We start from the raw sequence: 23,484 nt of genomic DNA, 5'->3' as shown, positions 1-23,484 counted from the left end.
ACAGAGGGATGTCGTATGCTGTAAAGCCCTGTGAGGCAAATTGTGATTTGTGATATTTGGCTTTATAAATAAAATTGAATTGAATTGAATTGAATCTTCAGCAAGTTGCAAGTGCAATTTCTTTCAAAAACATGGAAGAAAAGGTGATGAGCAAATCAAAAAGAAAATTATTTAAAAACAAACAGAAAAAAATGGAAACAAAGAAAAAAGACAGGGAAAACTATATTAATAAAATTTTTTCTTTTGAATAATTTCTTGCAAATTTTTGGGTCATTTCGTCTTTTGTTGCTTATTGCCTCCTTCACATGTTTTTGAAAGCTTGATTCAAAGGGTTTATACACATCAGTTCCTTAGTTTTGGTCATGGTGGTCATTTTTCAGGTTCAAGGACATGCTCAAACATTTCATGCCGGTCTTAATTGTATAGAAGGAGGAATACTTACAGCGACTACGTTTACACGCACACGTATTCCGGTTTTTGCTCTTACTTCAAAAAAGGCAATATTCCTGCTAAGCTGTTAACATGGCTAATAAAAATTAATATTTTGCACCTGTACCTTATCTGTGTGATCAGAATGTGGAGTGGACAATTATTATTACTATTTTTCTTTTTTTTTCTTTTTTTTTTCTTTTTGTCTATTTAAATTTTGCTTTTTCTAACCAATGGGTTTGGCTATATACACGTCAGAGTGGATGTCTATACTGTTTTTCTTTTATGTTTAGGTTTAGTTTATTTGCACATTATATATACAAAAGACAATAAAATAACAAAAAAGTTAAAACACATGCAGGAGAGGATGGAAGCCAAGAAGGCTTATAATGAATACCTCCCCTATATAGCTAACAATGAACAAACTTCAAGGTGTCAAGGCTAAGTAGTAATATAAAACTGATATACAGAAATTAATGTTAAGGTGTGATGCATTACATTCAGATTATTTTGAACAGTGATAATGTAGATGGTCATCATTTCTTTTGAATCAACAAAATTATATTGGCCAAGTAATTTTTTAAATGTAATATGTATGAATGTTTTATACAGCTAGAGACAAAACAAGGAAATGTACACTGTATTGTTGTAAAGAAAACTAAATAAAAATTTATTTAAGGGAATACGATTAGCATATTCCACATGTCTCAACTGGAATATGCTACATTTGGAAAAAGGCCTAATTCAGTTTACCCAGACGGAACGTGCCGCTGTCATAATCAGAATAATAGTGGAATAGTGTGCATGTAAACATAGCAAGATCAAAAACTGTTTCAATGAACCTATGTAAATGTTAGTACTGTTAAAAGACTGACCTATCATCTATTATGACCTTGCAGTGCTTCTGAAATCATCTGTTGAATGATGAGACACTCCATTTAAAACGAGTTATATACTTTCTTACTAATTTCACAAAGGTTCTGACTCGTCATCGATGTGTTTGACCAGTCCCCCAGTTCAGCAGTCGTGTTGCATTCAATGAACATGTGATATCCACTGGTGAAAGTCAAGACTTGATGGTTGGAGGGCTGGAGGATCGTCCCTGGGGCTCAGAAAGATATAGAGAGCAACCGGATAACTCACTTCCTGTGTGAGTTTGACAACTATGATGAATATGAGAAAGGGCCAAAGGACAAAGGACAAAGGACACCTAATAGAGTCCTGCGTGTGCTTTAAGGTCCAGTGTGTAGGGTTTAGGGCGATATATCGGCAGAGATGGAATATAATATATTTAGTATTTTTTCTTTAGTGTATAATCACCTGAAAATAAGAATTATTGTCTTTGTTACCTCAGAATGAGACGTTTATAGCTACTTAGGGTACTTCTCAAAGTCAAGGGTCAGGGAAGTGTCAGGTTTCCCAAGGTCATGGAAAATCTGGGAAAGTCATGGAATTTTAAAATCACATTTCCAGGCCATGGACTCAGTAAAAATCATTTAAAGATTTGGAAAAGCAATGGAATTTTGTTTTGTATAATGAAGTTGTAACCATAATCTTCTGTGGATAACCTTCCATATAATGGCAAATTTATTTTCTGAAGCTGTCGAACGCAACGTAGCTCTGAAATGCATGGATTTGTGTTTGATTACCATCATGTACATTCACATTTTGTATCTCCCTATATGTATGCCAGCTAGCTAAAATTACAATGACAAGCGAGCAGAGCAAGAAAAAAAACATTATGTTTTGAAAATGTGTGGGAACCCTGAAGGGTCCTTAGACGGCTGAATTTCAAGAAGGCTACTTCATCTAATCTCGCCAAAGGATTGTTCTAATACAAAGGATCCTTTGAATCCTACGAGTCCTTCCTTCAGAGAATGTTCAAGGATGCATGTGTGTATCCTCAGCAGGCATAAAGTACCCGCAATTCTTTGCGAATGATTTGCCAGAATTGAATTGGCCATCTTCAGAGTTCTCTGGCCTGTTCCAATGTGTGTTCACCAAATGCTAGGAGGGAGTCTTGCCTCTGTAGGTCCTGACTTTGAAGGATCAGTCCTATCAAGGAGGCATTCTTGACTTTGAGAAACACCGACAGAGAGTGAGTCCTCGTTCACAAAGTCTGCCACGTTGCACTGCCATGTTTCTTCAGTATCCCAGAACTTTTTTGTCTATTTGCCTTTCCATTGGCCACCGTAGTGGGTTAAAATTGGGTACAATAATCTGGTCTCTTTGTTTTTCAGAGGAGGAGACCTCTGCGAATAATTTTGGTCCTGGTAAAAAACTCCTGAACGTTTGGATCTTAAATTATCAGAGAAAAAAAGCACACATTAGCAGGTGTTTGGCTAGCTTCATGCCTCTGACGAGCCGAAGACCATCAGAGCAACCTTGACTTGTAATGTGAAACTGCTTCATTCAGTGTTTACCTATTTTTAATTCCTTGGTCTGTTTGTTTTGAAGAGGAAGAGACCTCTGCTGATGATTCGGCTACTGATAAAAACCTCCTCAACAATGAACACTAAAGGAATTCTAACCCGGAGAAGTTTCAACTGGTTGTAGATCTGCAATCCTCACAGCTAGATGCCACTAAATCCCCCTAAATCATATACACTGGACCATTAAGTCTTTAATATCGAATCTTTAAGTAAAACTTCAACTTTCATTTAACAGATGTTAATAAATATATGAACTTAAATTAAAGATCTGTTGAACTCATTGCTGTTCACTGATACAAACTTGAAGACTCACTGTCATTTACCTGAAAAGGTCAGAGTGTGGCAGGCCAGTCTCTGCCTCTGGGCATGACCTGCACAATCAGGAGGTAAACTCACCTTTTCAGGTGACTATTGAGTTCCTGTAAATAACAGTTAAGGTGTTGGCCAGGCTGGTACGGCCCACAGCCCTCAGTGAAAGAAAAAGTATAGAATAACCAGGATTAGTGTTGAATAACTGCAATCTGCATGACACTGTTACACAACACGCCCCAATGCCAAGAAAGTGAAGTGTTTCTGACAGGAGACAGCTGCAGGGCTTCACTGTGACGGAGATGTGATATCAAGACTGAAGTATGATCCAAGTGTTACATCAGTATTGTTTTCAAACTGTGTTTATTTTTGATTATGTGCTGAATATTGTCTGGGATCGTATTTCTACTGTGAATTAATTTGAGTATCACAGCTGAAACAAGAACAGTGTCCTAGTAACAAGAAACACCACAAACAGTAATTTAGCTGCATTGAAGAAAGGAGGTCAGTGAGATGATGTTGGTTGAGTTTCCGAACACCACTAGTAGGCCTTAACCGTAATATGCTATGAACAGAGCTTCAAGTCTGGAAACACTTATAAAGTCAGGATGGTCTTTTTGTTATTCTGACTTTAATGAGTAGCTCAGAGTAGAAAGGTAGAGGAATAACATGAGTGTGTCACGCTGACATTTCTTGGAGGGGGAGCTTAGCACACCAAGCTGCTGACGTAACTGAAGACTGTTGGCAATATTCATTTTAAACAGCCATTATGGAAACTCCAACACTCCACTGACCAATGATGTAACTTCTTAGCGTATTCATTACACACTGTCCATACTGCTTATGTTGTAGTATAGTACAGAGAGACCTGGACCTAAAAGAGTGACTCAGACAACTGTTCAGTTTAAAGTGGATTTATTTTCACTGAAGCAAGAAGGGGTGTCTTGGGTTGATCCAGGACACTCTGGAGAAACAGGGCAGGCAGGCTGAGCAGGGCTGGAAACAGGTTGGTAAACGGGTGACTGGTGAGCGTGGATCTGAGGCACAGAGAAACACAGTTTAGGCTAAAAAACCAACAAAAAGCAACAAGTAGGCTGTCATTAGTACCGCAAGGTAGACTGAACGATCTCGTGGAGACTGGACTGGTATTTGTACTGCTGGGGTTGATTAGTGGATGGCTTTCAGGTGAGCAGGCAGATTGGCAGCAGGACTGATGAGAGCCATGCCAAGACACACAGACACAGAATTTTTGCTCTTCTAGTTTGATGCTCAATTGCAATTCATCGTCTCATCGTGCCTGAACTGTGCAATGACCGTACAGTTAAATCTAATCTGAATTAACTTCATCACTCAGGCAGTAAATCAGGGACAGACTCTTGCGTTTATTGGGCTGACCCCTTGGTCCAGCTGAAAAATGAAAAAGAAAACCCTAAAGACTTTATAAAGGTGCCTCCAGAGCTGTAAAAGACATTGCACAACAATTTTAACAGGGTGAGTAGTACTCTGTATAATGAGTGAACTGAGATTCTTGTGTAAAATTGGTGAAATGGCCCTTTAAGGATGTCACTTTGCAGCATCATCTTAAAATCATTAATTAATTGTTGTGTTTCTCCCGTTTTCTTTTCAAGAAGCTCTCTGTATCTAATAGTGTCTTAAATTTGTATTATTTATTTTGTAATAAAACACAAATAGTTGATCAGTCACTTGAGTTAAATTTTCTTTTGGAATTCATTTGATTTGTATATTTATAAGGACAACACACATTAATCACCATTTCCATGAATGTGCCAGTATTAGCCAGCAGGCTAATTTTCAACTGCAGTCCTTTGGCAAGATGTTTTGAAATGAATAAAAGGACAAAATTCACAGGACAAAGACAGCATAAAGACATAAAGGCAGAGTTAACGACAGCAGACATAAATTCTCAAGACAGAACAGAAGCCATGCAAAACAACAAACAACAGTAGAGCATCAGAACAATTCAATAATGCAACAACGACAGACAGCAGGTTGGCACTGGCAGACAAGATACATGACGTACCAACACACAGCCATGCAGAGTTCTATCATCTAAAAAGCTGATTATTTCAGATAAATAAAGATTATTGCAGTGAGAGAGGAAAAAGAGCATTTTAAGATCTTAAATTAGGATCAGGCTGAGACAAGAGGAAGGCTTTTTCTCAGGAGCTGACTCTCAAAATCTTCTAAGCCAAGTGATGTCCAGGAGAAATAGACTGAACATAGAGGAGATCTTATTTTGAATTTTCCTACAGAAATAACATTCTCTTACATAACCACCATAATCTGTGCATGAAAACTGAGCCAACCCAAGCCCACCTCTGTCTTGTCATCCCACTATAAAACATCTTGTCATTAGAGGATTAGTTTATGTACAGGTAGCCCCCTGAGGCTCTGAAGGGGTCCCTCTGATCCGGTTACATAACAACACCCTGATGTCACTGACTGCTTCAGGATGAAGTGATGCTAGAAGTTCATGAATTGTTTACATGATCTTTGCATTGCAACAACAGCTGCCTGCAGGTAAATATGACTACTGTATTTATAAAACCTTAAATAAGTCATGTGTATCACCTGCACACAATATCAGGGTTCCCACTCATTTTTATTGACAAAATTTCGCCCCATGTAAAAAGGCCGTAGAGATGTCTGCCTTCTCTCCAAAACAATGGAACTAGATGGCACTCAGCTTGTGGTGCTCACAGCGCCAGAAAAAAACATGAAAAACTCAACATCAATGTCTCTTTCCAGAAATCATGACCCTGTTACTCAAGATAATCCACAGACCTTGTTTTGAGCAGTTTCATGTAGGAATTATTTTCTTTCTATCAAATTACACTTGCCAACTGTACCGGCATGCAGAAGGAATTGTGCATCTACTCATGGATGAGAGGGTTGTGCTTGTGACGGTAAACATTAATAGTCCTCCTTGGCTGAGGTGTAAGGTTAGCTAGCTCAGTGGTGCTAGATGAGCTAGCAGTAGATGCACGCTTCCGTCAACCAGACATGTTCCAGCAGGATTATGATCTGAAATCAGGGAGAAGTTACCGAGAAGTTACCTGCACAGGCAACTAAGGGTGCGTTCAGAAACACTCATTCGAAGTGCTGCAGTTCACTCTGGCACAAACTAGACTGTTTGTAAATTCGGAGTGTTGTTAAAATGTACTGTTTGGTCATTCAGAACACAACACAACAGAGTGCCAAGCAAAATGTGATTAACTCAATGGTTTGTACGAACAACAGCAATCTTATTTCAGTGTAGAGAGTCAGATTGGATTCATGAACGCACCCCAAGATTACATGATTCCCTGAAGTTAGCATGTAGCTACATGTAGCAGTGTACTGGCAGCTGGAAGTTGACTGTAAGGAAGTAAAGAGGCACTTTCTACCATGAAAAATCACCAATAAAAGCTTCTAAACTGAAAATCTTGTTCTGCAAGGACTATGACCTGAAACTGGGGGAAAATAAACATCGGCCAACAAAATTACATGCTTACTTAATGTTAGCATGTAGCAACCTGTAGCAGTGTACTTGCAGTGGGTGAATGACTGTACTTGAATATAGGATCACTTTCTACCTCACAAAATCACCAATAAAAGCTTCTAAACCAAAATCTTAACAGCCCTTCATGTTCCAACAGGAATATGTTTTGAAATCTTGAAGAAATTAACAACATCTGCGACCAAGATTACATGTTCCCCCTGGAGTTAGCATGTAGCTACATGTAGCAGTGTACTGGCATGAAAACTCACCAATTAAAGCTTCTAAACAAAAGATCTTCACAACTAGACATGTTCTGCAAGGACTATGATCTGAAACTGGGGAAAAATTAACAACATCAGCAATCAAGATTATTTACTTGACACTAGCAAGTAGCTACATGTAACAGTGTACTTGCAGTGGGTGAATGACTGTACCTCTATATAGCTTCTCTTCCAACCGCAATAAATCACCAATAAAAGCTTCTGAACCAAAACGTTAACAACCCATCATGTTCCAACAAGCATAGGATCTGAAATGTGGAGGAAATGAACATTATCGGCAACCAAGATTACATGTTCCTCCTGGTGTTAGCATATAGCTACATGTAGCTATATGCTAACACCAGGAGGAACATGGTGTTAGCATATAGCTACATGTAGCAGTGTATGTAATGTGTATTTTTTACATACATAATTTTACTTACTTCATTATTTGAAACTTTGGCTGCGTTTGATATCTGACATTGTAACATTATATGTATGACAGATAATAATGAAAAGTGTAACAGGTCCCTTTTAACCTTTCCTCCTTTAAGTTTTGCTGCGACATCCACAGTACATGATGCTTTATGTTATCCATACTGCTATTGTAATTTAACAAGTATACACAGTGGACTCTGTAAGATGAGAGCACTGTACCCATGGGTCAGTTTTATTCATGAAACCTGATTTGGGCGTAACGTCTACAGGGGATCACTGGGTCTTAACTTTCTTAATAGGCTGTGTAATCGGCCTCTCCTCAGGGACCAGCTAACCTTAACGCTTACTGTTCGATGGATTATGTGGGAACAATGAAGTGATTTAGTGCAACGATGCTCCATCTAAAGAAACCAAGCAGCGTGGCACAGAACACAGAGATACAGAGGTGGAGAAAAGAAAACTCACGAGATTACAAATAGCACATGAATTTTGTTTTTAATTAAGAAACACCAGGGGCAAGGGGAGCGTCTTTTCAACATTGGAAATGAAGCAGTCAGGTTGTCCTGACGTGGACAATATTTCATCTGGTACACTTTGATTCACTTGAGCAAGTCATCCGCTTTTTCTGCCATTCAGAAGTGAAACAAATTTTAAAATAAAAACTTCCATCATTACTAAAAGTGCACCTTTCATATTTTGCAATGGCCTAAAAACATCAAAAAGCAGTTGCAGTTTCTTGACAACTTTGCATTGGGCAACAGTGTACAGTGTGTATATATATATATGTATATGAAAATCCAGTTTAAGAGCAGATACACAAAAGGCACCCAACAAGGGGCACACACACCATCGTTCTCTGCTTCAGTATCCTAAACCTGGACCACAGCAGTGGCTCTTCTCGACCCACATGTTCATATACGAACAAACATTATGACAAATAATTCATTGTATTTGTAGCCTAAGACTTTTTTTTCATTGAGTGAATAATAAGACCAGTTTCCAACTGTTTGACCAGGCAGTTCCAGGTTTTACAAATCATGGAACATGATTGGGGGATTTGTGATGAACTTCCCGTGCAGGGGCGCTGTATTCAAACTCAAACATGAGGGGAAAAACAAGGGGATGTGGGAGGCAATACACAATAACCAGAGAAAAGAAAAAAAGCAAGTTGCGATTGCTCTAAAACAGCAGAATGAAGCCTTGAAACAAAAGAAAAAAAAACAAAATAAATAAAAATGAGGCGACTCTAAGTGAAAGGATAGTGCTCATTTTTAGGATATTAATACAAATATTTTAAGCTTACAAAAAAGGAGAAAAAAAAAAGGCTTGTGAACCCCCAAAAAGTGATCGTGCCGTCGTGGTTTTCGTGGTGTGGTCGACTAAAAGGTGGGTGAGCATGCTTTACTAGAGCAACACGACCGGTCACGGCACCTGCAGGAGGCTTCCACTGCATTCCCACATGACCAGACACTATCCCAACTGTGTCGCAGGATGAATCTCCTTCTGCAGAGCAAACCACAGAGCCTTCAGAGTTTTATAGCTTACTGATTTGTCACTAAAGCTACCAAACCTGAAAATTAAGTAACATCTTGAGGCAGTTCTGGGTTGACCCTCCTGAGGATATGGATAATGACACAGGCACACACACACACACACACACACACACACACACACACACATACATACAGCGGACTCCATACTGGGGCTTAAAGTAGGGTGACCTGTTGGAAATGGAAGCTGCTGAGAAATACATAAAGAACACATGTACTAGCATACACACTCATCATTCTCTAGAGATATCTACCTGTCTGGCAGATAGTTTTTTACACATAAAACAATATGTTCAACAACCACACATAAAAAAATGACCCTTCTCAGCTCTTTAAAACTGTTGTTTTTGAGATCTACTCAATTAAAATAAGGCTGCGGAGGCAAGAAATCATGCCGTATTCTTAGAAAATCAACCTCAAATGCCATGCATATCAACAAATGCGACACTAGTTTAAACTGTTGTACATTGTTTTTAATTAATTGTTTCTAAGTAACCAAATCACTAAAATGACACCTCTCTACATGTGACAGACAGGCAACTGTATGACTGTGTGCTGTATCTTCATGTCTGACGTTAGCACCAAGGTTTCTTTCTTTTTCATAAAAAAGATCAAATACAGACACAGAAGACACAACAGTGCTGTGGATGACTCGCAAAGAAAACCAACAAAAAAAATAATCAGCCGAGTGAAAGCGGCAGAACGTTTGCAGTTATTGATTTGTATTCGACGACCTGAGTTGTGTACTGAAGCTGCATGTGTGACCGTGACCGCGTGCGCTCCTCTCCCAAAGACTGTAAGCATGCTCGCAAACACAACAAAAGGTTCCTCTACAGAAGTGAAGAAAGAAGGCCTAAACATCTTCAAGTATTAATACAGTTAGGCCTATAAAAAGCCCCGGACACACAGTATTAGAACCCAGAATAAACTCTAGGAAAGTTGAAGAGCAGTAATGGTTAGTTTGCATGTTTTCCCCCCACAAATATAATATATATATATTCATATGTATATAAATAAAAATTCAGTGCTGTAAAAACATCTCCAACTCCATAGGATCTGACCCATCGTAGAAGGCCTAATATGTTTTACTCTTCTCATGGCTAAAACTACTGCTGGAAGTATGTAAACTGTACTGGTTCTCCTGTGTTAATAGTCCTTCATTGAGAATACAACACTGAGGAAGAGAAGACTTGTTAATATCGTTTCATTTTTTCTCTCTTTTTTGGTTTTACTGCACACAGAGAAACATATCCTGTTGTGTCATCTTGGTTTTTTCTTTTTTGGTAGCAGCAAAGCACCAAGTCTCTCTGTGTGAGTCGGCTGTGTTTGTGTGTGTATGTGTGTGTGTGTGTGTGTGTGTGTGTATGACATCGCTCCATAGTCTCTGTGTGTGTGTGTATGTGTGTGTTTGAGTATGTCTGTGTCTGTTGTGTGTGTGCTGCGATCTATGAAGAGCACGGCTGCACGTTGATGCCGTGGGCTGCGTGGGTTTGCAGGTCGATGGCCTGGGCTGGCTGCTGTCCCGGCCGGGCGTTCATCAGTGCCAGGTTCCTCACGCAGCCCGTCATTCCAGATGAAAACTTCCCTCCTGTCATAGCAGCCATGTTAGGGGCTCCGCCTGTCATATGAGAACACACACAAAGTAAGAAACCAGAAAAAAAGTTCTTCTTTAGACATTTAGACCCACTTTGCATTTTGGGAGGCAGTTTTGTTCTCTGATACAGCTTTAAAGGAACAGTGTGTAAGATTTAAGGGGATTTAGTGCCATCTAGTGGTGAGGACTGCAACTTGCAACCAGCTGAAACCTCTTCCGATAAGAACAGGGTGACTACAGGTATGAGGAAGTTATATTTAAGACTTTTTAAGACCTTTTTAATACCACCTTAAAAAAAATTTAAGACCAAACTTGCGATGGAAATATGGACCAAAGTGAAAATATATTCTTTTACAATTAAAGGCATTGATGTCAGTTAAAAATGTACAATTAGGAAAAATGAAAATAATCAGTTGTTCAACAACATCCTTCAAATGTTTTTATTAATGTGGAAAGAGAACAGTTATTTAAACTGAGCCAGTAGGTGAAGTTTGTGAATTACCTCACCTGAAGTAAACAAATGCAAATTAAGACAGAAGGGGATATAGTACATTGTTTATTTTTGTATCTCTACTGTAAAACAAAGACATGAAAAAGATACAAAAAAAAGAACACATGTCCAAATAAGTTAGAGCTATAACGATTACGCCACCCACTATTTTAATTAAGGAAAATTTCGCTAATTCCAGCTAAATGTGACTATTTTCTGGTTTCTGTACCTCTCTATGAGACTTAACTGACTGTATTTGGATTGTGTTAAGGACGTCACCTTGGGCTTGTGGGACACTGTTCGGACATTTTTCATCATTTTCTGACCTCTTTCAGACCAACAGTTTAATCAGACACTATCTTCTTTAAAATTTCGACATCCATAGATGAGGGGATATTGGTGGCTCGTTCACTTTCTTTTGTCTTTTCTTTAAACAAGAGTCTCATAAAATGCCAGTGGCAACAGAACTAAATAAGAAGGTAAGATAACAATCTAGATAACAACTAAAAGCTCATATTAAAGCTTTTTCCACCACACAGCTGTTCCTCACTATAGGACAAGCGTTTGTATGGGAGTCAGAGCTCTGCAAAAATGAGTCTGAATAAGATCAATCCCTGCAGGTTCAATGACTATAATCTAGACTCATTTAACTCTGAACAGACAGATGATCAATGTGTTGAGAACCTCCACTTTGGCAGTGATGAGTTTAGCCACAGACAATGGCTTTTATTAATGTGGAAAGAGAACAGAGAAAATGTAAATAACTAGAATAAAATTGTCTTTTGAAGAAAAAAAAATCAATAAATAACAACAAAAATAATTCCAGCAAAGAAGCCACTGTACCATACTACTTGCTAATATGACTTGTCACTGACCAACCCACAATAGCAGCTTAATTTCTGTCCTGGCTAACGAAACCTTATATTTCTATTATAGGCCCACCTCAGACATAACAATGTGAACACACAATTTTCATTTGAAAAACAGGAATTCTGAGGTGAGGTAAAAGAGGAAGGTGGGAAGGTAAGGGAAAGAGAAAATGTCTGACTGGACATCAAGGCATGTGCCTGAGTTCTGCTGATTTATCTTCCAGCTCTCTCGCAACCTCTTTCAGTTCTGCGACTTTGTCTTTGTATCTCTTTCTGAGTATGTTGGACTTGGTGATTAGCTGGGCCATGAGTGTGCCTGAGTGACCCTCAGCTTGCTCTGCCAGTTTATCTGCATCTTTTTCTAGGCTGTTTGCTACCTCACTCAGTGTCACCTTCTTTTTTTTTGAGCTGCTCAAGGTACTCCTCTGCAACTTTTCTCTTTTCTCTTCGTGTGTCGCTCTCCTTCTTTCTCTTTTCCTGGTCCAGGTGTAGCCGATACTGAGACCTTGCTGAGGCTGCAGCTGCCAGGAGCTCCTTTGTCAGAGGAACTTTGAGAACCCCACCACAGACAGAAACATAGTCACATATCATTCTCTGAGCAACAACTGTGTCCTCCTGCATGTTATCAGCCTCTACCTCCTTGTTTACAGAAAAGCCCCTCTCAACTGTCGCTTGACCATGAGACAGGAGCAGAAGTTTCTTGCAGAAAGTCCAGAGCTCAGGGTAGGACTGATGGAGGAGTCCATGCAGGAAAACATCCAGTCTTGTCCGCACAGGTTGGAAAGAAGAGAAGGATTCAGCTTTTTCACACATGTAAATGTCTGTACAAGCACAGAGTCTGGAAACATGGCCTTGAACACGTCTTCTATTCCCTCATTTGATCTGTACGAATGATGGCTAGTCACCGTCCTCAGCACCCAGATCACTTCTGCTCTAAGTGTTGGCGTAGAGCCACAAGCTGTGCGAATGTCAGATGATGACGATGTTGGCTGTGGATTTCCCACCGTAACATCCTTGGTCGTAACATCCTTGCTGGCGGTGGGTAGAGTGGAGCAGAAACGGGCAATCGGAGTCTGCTGGCAGGCTCTGGTATAGTCCTTGTGCTTCCCGCTCTGCAAATGCGAATCCACCGCTTTGATTCCCATTGTCCCAAGTTTGAAATTCCTTCAGCACATAATGCAGTTGGCTTCATAAACATTTCCATGAACGGGCCTTAACCACGACGAGTAGTCTGTGTTTTCAAGCCACTTGTCATTAAATCGGCATTTTCCCATTTCGTACAACCAAGAAGGCCACGTTAGCTAGCAAAGATGCAGCACACTCTTCTTCTTCTGCGGGTCTGCAGCAGACTCATTGCGTCACGTGATCTAAACGACGGGGCGAGATTTAGATCATTCCGTGCTTACCAGAAATTTTCGCGAGCACATTTAAGACCTGTCTGATCTGAATTTAAGACAATTTAATACTTTTTAAGGCCTTAAATTTGAAAAAAATTATTTAAGACTTTTTAAGGACCCGCGGTCACCCTGAAGAATCCCTGCAGAGGTTTTTACAGGGAACCAAATTATTCACAGAGGTCTCGTCTTCTCCAATACAAATAGACCAGGTGATTAAAAAAGGTAAAAACACAGAATCACAAACCAGTGTTTCTTCAACACCGTGTGGCACACTGCAGACAGCTGCTCGCCCAGCGCCTGCTACGTATGCTTATCTTATTTCGGATCCATACATTCAACAGGTTTTTACCGTGAGCCAAACTGTCCACAGACATCTCCTCCTCCGAAACAAACGGACCCGGTGTTTTACACCAGTAAAAACACTAAATAAAGCAGTTTCACGTTAAAAAATCTGAGCTTTTATGACACTGCTCATCGCAGAGGGGCTTCTATGTGAAAGTACAAATGGCCCTGTCTAGTTCCAGTGTTTGGTTTGTCCATTCTGAGCTACTGTAGAAACATGGTGGTGCAACATGGCGTCTCTATAGATGAGGACCCGCTCTCTATGTAGATATTAGCTCATTCTAAGGTAATGGAAACACAGCAATGTCATGTAGGGGCTGCTAACTACAGTGACTGATGGGAAAACATGAATGGTCCTATCTAGGGACGGTGTTTGGTTTGTCCATTTTGGGCTACTGTAGAAACATGGTGGTGCAACATGGCGATCTCCGTAGACAAGGACCCGCTCCCTATGTAGATATAAACGGCTCATTCTAAGGCAACAAAAACACGATTCTTATTTTCTGGTGATTACTGAAGAAAACATATTTCTCATATTCAATTTCTGCCAATATGCCCCCCTAAATCCTGAACACTAAACCTTAAAATATATGACCCAGATATCTTCTCTAATTTGTAAGTACAACAGAAGATCAAGTGGGCCTAAATAAGATAAGATAAACTTTTTGTATGAGCCCCAAAACTGACGAAATATAGTTGTAAAAATGTGCAATGTAAGTGGAGAAATCAGGATGAAAGTGGTTTGGACAGCTAGCTTACTGTAACTGAAAACACTGGTGCCAAACTATTTCCATTGTTGCAGCTGATAAAGACAAGAGACTCGAATGTGCAGATAACGTCATGAAAACCAAAAAAAAGGTGTCTAGTGACCTTCCGAGTAGCATTAGCTTGCGAGCTTAAATGCTTTGGCTACTGTTCCAAGAGATTACCAAGCCCAAAACTGTGGAACAACAACTTCTGGGTCCGTCATGTGATGCTATGGTGCCAAAAGACTTTTCCCTTTCGTAACACATTGTGAAAGAGACATCTGTAAATCTGTGGATACATTTTTTTAGCGTCAGAACCCCCGCGAAATGACTTGTTTCATTATCGGGATGGATTCATTTGGTCTGATAACATCTTGAAAGTTTACAAGTAGCTGCACAATTCAATGATTTTATTCCCATTCAAGCAGTGTTGCCAACTTAGCGACTTTGTCGCTATATTTAGCGACTTGTCAGACCCCTCTAGCGACTCTTTTTCAAAAAAGCGACTAGCGACAAATCTAGCGACTTTTTCTGATGTTATTGAAGACTTCTGGAGACTCTGTTGTGAGAGCACGTATCATTCTTAGTCTTCTCAATGGGCAGCGGATGCTGCCGTGAGCTCCTCTCTCGCCCCAAAACACTCACAGACGGCCCAGTCCTCCCTCCCAGCAGCAGCCAGAGCAGGAGACGTTAACCCCTCCACGTCCAGACTGCAAGTGAATCACACATGCGCGGAACCGCTGCTGGCTGATCTATCGCTCTGATCCCGACCTGGTTTACAGTCAGGGCGGGATGTAAATGTAAAATTTTCTTTGTCTAATATAAATCACTGAAAAAAGGTTAATTTGTAGTTCTAAACATATTCAGGGTGTTTTTTTTACTCAGTTTTTGTCTCTCCCACGACGTTATTCCTCTCTCCTACAGCATCCATTACAATTACATGCATATGGACAATTATGCAAATTAGGTGATGATGTCATTTAGCGAGTTCTAGCGACTTTTAGGACAGCCAATAGCTACTTTTCTTACTGAGGAGTTGGCAACAGTGCATTCAAGCTAACGGAGGGCTAAAGCGGAAGTTAGCCAAAAGGCTGGTGAAGTCTCTTGGGCCCAAAGATGTGCAAAATCTTGGTAATTTTAAGAAACTGATAAACTTCCATAGGAATGAATGGGGCCCTGCCTCCAACGGTCACACAGTGATGCTACAGCAGCAGTAGTTCTATGAAGAAAGCTAGCTTTTCAACTAGGTAGCTAGTTCCAAAGGCTAGTGTTAGCCACCAGTGTTTGCAGTTAAGATAGCTAACCAGAGATTTTACCATTTTACAAACTGTTTGATTTAACCAACTGTTTTTTTTTCCAGCTATATGTGACTTGAAACTTTTCACTCCATTCAGTCAGTTTTGGGCCTCCACACTTTGAGTCCACTCACCAAGGTATATACTGCCTTTGGTGTTGACCATGAGGCTTCTGCCTTTAGACTGTCCATGTAGTGCGGCCCCTCCATCAATCTGGAGGTATCCATCTTTTCCAGTTCTGCAAGACAAGAGAAGCATGAGGAGATGAACACAACTCAAAACAAGCACTGAGCATGCATAGACAAATCTGAACAGACGCAGTTGATATTTTGATAATAATTGATAAAGTTGGTGCAGTATACAAAGAAAAAACAACAGACTACAGCAACAAACAACCATTAGTGGGGTCTGACGTTATTGAGATAATTAAGAGAAGACTAAATCTATATATAAAAACAACCATATTATTATGGGTGAAAATTTTCAAAGCCTGTTGTGTTTTAATTTTCGAATGTGTTTTCCAGCCACTGTTTGAACAAACTCCCTCGAGTTCCAGTAATTGCTTAAAATGAAAATCAGGCCTGCTTTTGTTGCTGTTCAGTTACATTTTCACAGCAGTGTAAAACAGACTTGAGTGCACATTGATTTAAATAGAAGAAACCAAGAATGTGTTTGAGAATGCACCAGAAATCCTTCTTAATGTTGTAGTATCTTGTTCAATATTTTCCGTTACTTTTCAATGTCATGATCACTTCTCATGTAGTGCCGTATAATTTATACTGTATGACATTATCAGGCGCAGTCTGCTTTTTTCCACCATTTTAGTTCATTTTCGAAACTCTTGTACTTATCCTTGTCACAGCCTCTGTGCAATCTGGTGCGCATCTACAATCTACTCTGCTTCAAATACCAGATCGTACACTCAGCTACACAGTCAGTCTCGTTCAAGCCTGATTCTTGTCTGTTGTTTGCTTGCTAATACCTGTATCTCTGTGCCCTCAGCAGTATCCTAGTTTGACTCCTGCCTCCTGCTCTTCTACCACACCACCTGGAAATCACCTGGAATCACATCAGCTCTCCCCTGCACTGGACCCCCTGCTCACTTGGAAACCACCTGGGATCACATCTGCTCCATTTACCTCCGCTCTCCAGAACCCCTCCACCCAGCTCCCTCCGCCCAGCTCCCTCTGCCCAGCTCCCCTGCTCCACTCCCCTGCCTCAGACTTAGCCACCCATTACTCCTCCACTCATTTATCTAATAATAAATTACCTCATTTATCCTGCTTCCAGTCTCAGTCTCTGTCTGCATTAGGGTTCGCTAGACTAGTTCTTTAACAATCTTATCCCTATTGTTTCTCTATTAGGCACTGGTTTTTGCTTCAGCTCCTTGAAAACACTAACTATGTTGTATTTTTATGTATTTTGCCAGATGTTTCATCTTACTATATAATGACGAAAACTCTGTCTGTGTGTGTCTGTTCCACGTTTTTCTCCTCACTGACTTGGTCAATCCATGTGAAATTTGGCACAGCAGTAGAGGGTCATGGGAGGATGTGAATGAAGCAATATTACATCAATTGGCCAAAGGGGGGCGCTATAGCAACCGATTGAAATTGCAAACTTTGAATGGACATATCTCATGCCCCGTATGTCGTAGAGACATGAAACGTTGCACAGAGATGCCTCTCCTCATGAGGAACACATTTGCCTCAAGAACCCATAACTTCCTGTTATATAGATTTTCCGCCATTTTGAATTTTTTGAAAAACACTTCAAATCGATCTCTTTCTAGGAAGTTTGACCGATCTGCATGAAACTGGGTGAACATAATCTAGGGACCAATATCTAAAGTTCCCTCTTGGCAAAAGTTGGAAAACTTACTAAAACTGAGCTTCTATAAGGCAATGAATATTGTGGAGGGCGTGGCTCATCACATAAAGGTGTATAACATCTCAAGGTTTTCACCCATCACCACGCAACTTTGTAGGCATATGACCACACATAATCTGAGGGGACCCCTCCATTATTGACCCCATCAAACAAAATGGGGGCGCTAGAGAGCTAATTTCTTATCTAGGCCTAACTGCCATATGGATTTTTCTAAACTTGGTAGATATGTAGAACAGGATGCCTCAAGGTAACTGGAGAAATTTAACTATAATTGGCAACTGGGTGGCGCTATAACAACAGAAAAATGCTTAAAAATGGCTAAAATGCGACTGATCACTGTGGCTCCCCCTGTGGACCAATGTTTTTTTTCTTTCTTCTAATTTTTGGTATGACTAAGTCATGGTATGGTATGCTGTACATAATCATGGAAACTGTCAGTGTGTCATTCAGTCATTCTGTCTATCCCACGCTTTTCTACTCACTGACGTGGTCAATCTATGTGAAACTGCACATAGGCATTGAGGACTGGCATAGGTAGAAGGTGACAAAGCTACCAATGGATATGGACAAGAACTCTATTGTCTCTAAAACTGGGCCCAGTGAGTGACCCTGACCTGGGGCACCCACTGGTTGTTCTGGTTGTTACTGGTTGTGAATGTTAAATTGTGGTTACTGTAATTTGAAGCATTCTCTGGCACAAGAATTTCCTTCGGGATTAATAAAGTTCTATTGAATTCAATCACTTAAGCTCAGTGCAGCATTACAGTTGGTTGACACTGAATGACATCTGGAATCTTACCTGATGTTTTACCCACCGAAACCTAAGAATTACTGTCAATTATGTCACCAACAAGGGGTTTCTGCTCAATTTAAAGGGTTAGTCTAAGTCTGCTAAGACTTTATGGAGTGCAAGAACTCCTTTTAAAAAACACCATCTATTAAAACGTTCAGTGGTTCGTTTGGACATATACAGACAGTGTATAAATACAGTGTAAAGATAATATGAAGTCATACCTGACTGCTGTGACCTTATGCCATCTCCCATCATTGATTGACCTCCGGGACAAGATCTCTGCCTCTCCGCTGCCCAGCTGGTAACTAAGCATCACACAGATCATCAGCACAACATTAATAAGAGCTGACAATAACATGACTCATCCAGATGTCAACAGAACTGCAGGGTAACAGGGCTGAGTCACCTGAACACAAGGTGTCCGTTCTGCAGACCGAGGCTGATGAAGTCCTTGCCTTTGCCGTGTTCTCCAAGTTCCTGGAAATGAATGTGTTTAGTCAGCAGAGGAAGAGGATGCTGTGTGATTGAATACTGTGAACCACTGAACAGCTGCCCTGCAGTAATTTTCCGCACCGACTGCCGAGATAGCAAACATGAGGCGATGCAGACAGATCGCTGCTGACAGTATTTGTAGAAGTGTGACATTAAACCTTCCGTGCAAAATAACAGTGACAATAGAAGCAATCGTGCACACTGTGCAAAACAAACAGATACCTTATCATTTAGTGTCTTATAATTGTTCTGTTACACATGTTTGAATGTAAAGCATGTGCTGAAACATGCACAAATAAATAAGGAGTGTCTTGTGTTTGAGTGGATACCTTTTTACTAGCATGCACCTTTCGCAAATTGCGTGCGCCAGTGGTCTCCTGAGGAAAATGGAGGGTGAGTTAGAGAAGCAACATGCATTTATTTAGTGGTGTGAGATGGAGCCGGGCTCGCAGCCAACATGCCCAACAACGTCACAGCCTCAGGGGCACAGGTATGAATTAGACACTGAGATGAAGCGATGTATTATTGTTGTTGACACATACAAATCACAGGATGCATGATGATGATGATGATCAAGAGTGCTGACGTGCAGCAGCAACGTTAGGGTGATTATGAAGAGGTGATAGGGAGGGATGCGAGTATCAGGTTTAAGATTTGGATTAAATCATGGTTCAGTCCTAAACTAAGTCAGGAGCAGGACTTACCACTCCCTGCCATAAGATCAGGCCCTCAGGGGAACTTGTGTTGATCTCCAGTTCGATGGTCTCTGGTGAGTCATGGGCACTAAAACACAAAAACATCAATAATTTTACCCTTGATGCATTGCTAAAGTACATCAAGGTCTAATAATACACCAGCTGTGAGAGTATATCGAAGTAGGAACATTTACCTTCTTGGAAAAATGGATTTAGGAAGGGCAATGTATCCATCATCGTGGAAATGAGCTGCATACTGATAGGGTGAATCTAGAAAAAGTACAGTAAACACACATTAGAACAGGCTGCTGCGAACTGTCATTCTCACTGTTATGGTGCCCTCCAGTGGTGAAAGCATGGAAGAGACTCTGGTGAGACAGGCTGGTTAGAGACAACAGATACAGACAGAGACGAGTTCTTTCACTGAAATCACTTAGCAAAGAATTGTATTTGTTCCTGGTGATTTAAGTAACTTTTAGAGGAAGAAATAACAAATTCTGCCTCTTACAAATGAAAATCAAATTCATAAAACGTACCCATGCTCAGCTGAATATACTACTAATCATAATAAATAATATTTCCTGCTAAAGCTCGGCTTGGTTTTTATGACTAGTAGCTTATGGGAGCTAATGTTAGCAAACTTTAGATCAGGGGTGTCAAACTCATTTTAGTTCATGGACCAATAAAACCATCGCAGAGTGAGTAACATCAGCTCCAATATTCTATCTTTGTTTGTGTAAAGAACGTCATTCTGTAGACATCCATCTTTTTACAAAACAGATGAACAGCCTGAGATGTCTTGAGTCTTACCTAATAGTGAAAAGAGAGCGTGTTTGATTCTTGTTTTGCTTTTGTCATAGACCAACCCGCTAAAATATAGCACAGCAATAGCACAAAAAAGATTATGAAGTCATCAAACTGACTCTGTGATGTCGGTGACAAGCATTATGACTTAAGTTTTATAGTGTTAGGTAACATTAGCCACCACAAGCTGGGCCTGCATACCAGACCAAGTGAGTCTGTGGCAGCAAACCTGTGATAGAAATAAGAAATTGGTTGTTTTATTGCTTCAGAGTTTAACTTTTCATTTGTAAGAGGAAAATAATTTTATTTCTTCTCTCAATAGCTGAGCTGGACAGCCACAAAAAAGGTTCACAGGCTGAGATCAATGCAAAAAAAAGTCAAGTTATTTAGAACATCCATGAGCAAAAAGAAGCTACTCAGAGTGCAAAAAATAATAAAAAGTGAATAAAAAGAGCAGCAAACGTTTCAGTCCTTGACTCTGCCTCACAGAGCACCCTTCTTTTTGTGCATGGATGTTCTACATTGACATTTTTTTGCACTGATCTCGTTTTTGTGGCTGTCCAGCCCAGTTGCATTGGTGAGCAGGTATCTCCTCTGCCATCCTTTCTTCATTGTCCATTGTACCGACGCACCCTAGATAAACTTTTTGTTGCAGTAGGTGCAGTTTCACAGCAGACTTCTCTCAAAAGCTACATAATCTTTGGGCGCATTCACACCAGGATAGTCCAGGGGGCTCGGTTCGATTGGGCGGGGAATGCCGAAAAATTTCACACCTTCATTTGGTTCGGTTCACTTTCACACTGCACTTTTTAAAACAGACCAAATTGCCTGGACAACGTCACGCAGTTACAACAACTGCTTGTTTGGGGGCGGTATTGCCAAAAACGACCACTGACCAGGACAAAAAAAAGCACGAGGAAGAAGAAAATCCGGCTCATCGACTGGCCAGGACCGAAAACGGAAATCAGTCTCCTTCAGCCGGCTTGGTCACCACAAAAACAGTGGAGCAACACCAAATTTATATCACTAAGCGCCTGCACCTCCTCACTACTCCTTGTCTGCCCACGAGACATTTGCCAACTTTTTCTTTTTTTTACCTCTGCTTCTCCCAGTTCGCGCTGTTGGATTTGTTTTCTTTCAGCGCAAAATGCACTGTGCTCTACATCACTTCCTCTCTTTGGTTCACTTCCTCTCTTTGGTTCAAATGGATAGTCCGCTTGCATTGCCCACTGTAAGCTAACCGCTCCAGGGTTCACTTGCAAGTGAACCGAGACCCCCAGTTTTCAAGCGGACCAAGGTTCGCTCGTTTGGTCCGAGTTCGAATGAGCGTTCACACCACTCCAAACGAACCGAACTATCTGTGGAAGTGGACCAGGGTTGGTTTAAAGCGGCCAATGTGAATGCGTTCTTACTTTATGTGGCCCACATCAGTATGCAAATACTGCAATTTCAAAAACCAAAAACAAGAAAAACCTTCAGGACGAACAAACCAGTATCCATGATGCAAGCTCTTGGCGGACCTCACCAACACATGAACAAGTTACTTGCCATTCCTCACACGCTGCACCATCTCTGACCTTTTACAGAGATCAAACTGAACTCACCGGGGGTCCATGCACAAATACCACATTAAATACAGAGCATGTTTGAAATACATCTCATCTCACCATCACACTGTGCTTTCAGCAGACATGTTTGAGTTGTTAGTAACAGCGTCAATGTGTGGAGCAGATTGTAATGTTCTGGCTGTCACAGCTTCAGAGAGAAGAACAAGTGTTTCTGTGTATTTTCTTGTTGTACAGACAGGCATTCTTGAAGGAGACGGAGACGGAGATTTTATGTTGTGAGTAGCCGTCTTACAGGCATCGACATGACGATAGAGAAACAGAAAAACAAAGGGGAATTCCACATTTCTGTCTGGGTCCATAAACAGGCACATCAGTTGATCTCCCATCCTGTTACCTTTTAATATAGATGCAGAATTCCCCTCTCCCAACTTTCCAATGGGGATACGAGCCTCAGTTTCCAGTTGAGTACAGACGCATGTTTGGTATGCGCGAACATGTGTTAGGCGATAGACAGTTCGGGTTGAGCTTTGAAGGGACACAGGGCCCCTCGAGCTCAGATGGGCCCCTGTTAGTCACAGTCGTGTCAGGCAGACTGAATATTGAGATACTGTACCATTTGCCTCGCTACTTTCCAAATTCCGCAGGGCCGCTGGGGAGCTGGAGACCTGGCCTGTGTGTGCAGGATATAGCCATGAGAGTGCAGGGGTGAAACATACGTAATCACTTAGGGTTAACCTTCCCAGCATGCAGTGCAACGCTGGGGGTTACACGTCTGATGTTAGAAGGCTTCAAACTGTGGAGAATGTGAGTCATATGGGCTCATTTGGCTGAATGTCAAGTCTTTCTGCTTTAATGAGGAACATCTTAGTCTATAGGATGAAGATGTATGCAGTGTGTGCTGTCGGGGGTTCAGACCTGCTTATGGACAAACTGGCTGCTGCTGCCGTTGTATGATTATAAATAAGCAACACAATTAAACCAGTTCTCACACATGTTCTGATATTTCTGGCTTTGATTTTGATACAGAATTTGTTATAACTGCTTATGTAGCTAGCTAGTTAATACCTCTTTACTTGCATGATTCAGTCCTCTCTAGCTCGTCTTCAACTGGTGCAAAATACGGCAGCCATCACTCTGATTTCAACTAAATCCACATAAAAATGTTGGCATTGAATTATTTCTGCAAACCAAAGATACGTTACATCTGAACACAGATATATTCCAACACTGCTGTGGTTAACGTGTGGTTAGGTTTAGGCACATAAACTACTTGGTTATGGTTAGGATAAGATCATGTTTTGGCAGTTTTGGGGTACATTTCAGTCTGGAAACAAAGGTGTCTCAGGAAAAAACAACCACTTATCATGGCATTATCTTAGCAGAGTGCGCAAAGATGTCTTGGTGAAGATAACAACTGCTTTAGTCGCACTATGTCGGCAGGAAACTGAGTGATATCGCTTTAAAAACAAATGCTTTTTGTTGTGCTATGCTATCAGGAAACGCAGCAATGTCTTAGTACAAAACCATTCTCGGAACCCATCAGCCTCTGGGGGCAGACCCCCAATTTTTTGGCATTCCGGTTTGATTTG

General features: G+C 40.7%; 1 protein-coding gene and 1 pseudogene across 14 annotated transcripts in view; both read right to left on the bottom strand.

The window, feature by feature from the left end:
- Positions 1–7,848: 7,848 nt before the first annotated feature.
- The window catches only part of hspg2 (heparan sulfate proteoglycan 2), a 172,562-nt gene continuing 156,926 nt past the window's right edge, over positions 7,849–23,484 (bottom strand). For 13 of the 14 annotated variants that reach the window (XM_033628943.2, XM_078169803.1, XM_078169807.1 and 10 more), the window contains 7 exons: positions 22,509–22,565; positions 19,718–19,793; positions 19,533–19,611; positions 18,743–18,813; positions 18,558–18,641; positions 15,788–15,891; positions 7,849–10,538 (listed from right to left, as the gene is read on the bottom strand). In XM_033628943.2, coding sequence (XP_033484834.2) covers positions 10,366–10,538; positions 15,788–15,891; positions 18,558–18,641; positions 18,743–18,813; positions 19,533–19,611; positions 19,718–19,793; positions 22,509–22,565 — 644 coding nt within the window. In that variant the 3' untranslated portion in view covers positions 7,849–10,365. The remainder of the gene's footprint in view (positions 10,539–15,787; positions 15,892–18,557; positions 18,642–18,742; positions 18,814–19,532; positions 19,612–19,717; positions 19,794–22,508; positions 22,566–23,484) is intronic. The other variant, XM_078169805.1, reaches the window with a different exon arrangement.
- On the bottom strand, positions 10,554–13,104 carry LOC144464129 (uncharacterized; annotated as a pseudogene).

Source organism: Epinephelus lanceolatus, chromosome 8 (assembly GCF_041903045.1).
Source record: "Epinephelus lanceolatus isolate andai-2023 chromosome 8, ASM4190304v1, whole genome shotgun sequence".
Classification (NCBI taxonomy): Eukaryota; Metazoa; Chordata; class Actinopteri; order Perciformes; family Serranidae; genus Epinephelus; species Epinephelus lanceolatus.
This window is presented reverse-complemented; position numbering and strand designations above follow the sequence as displayed.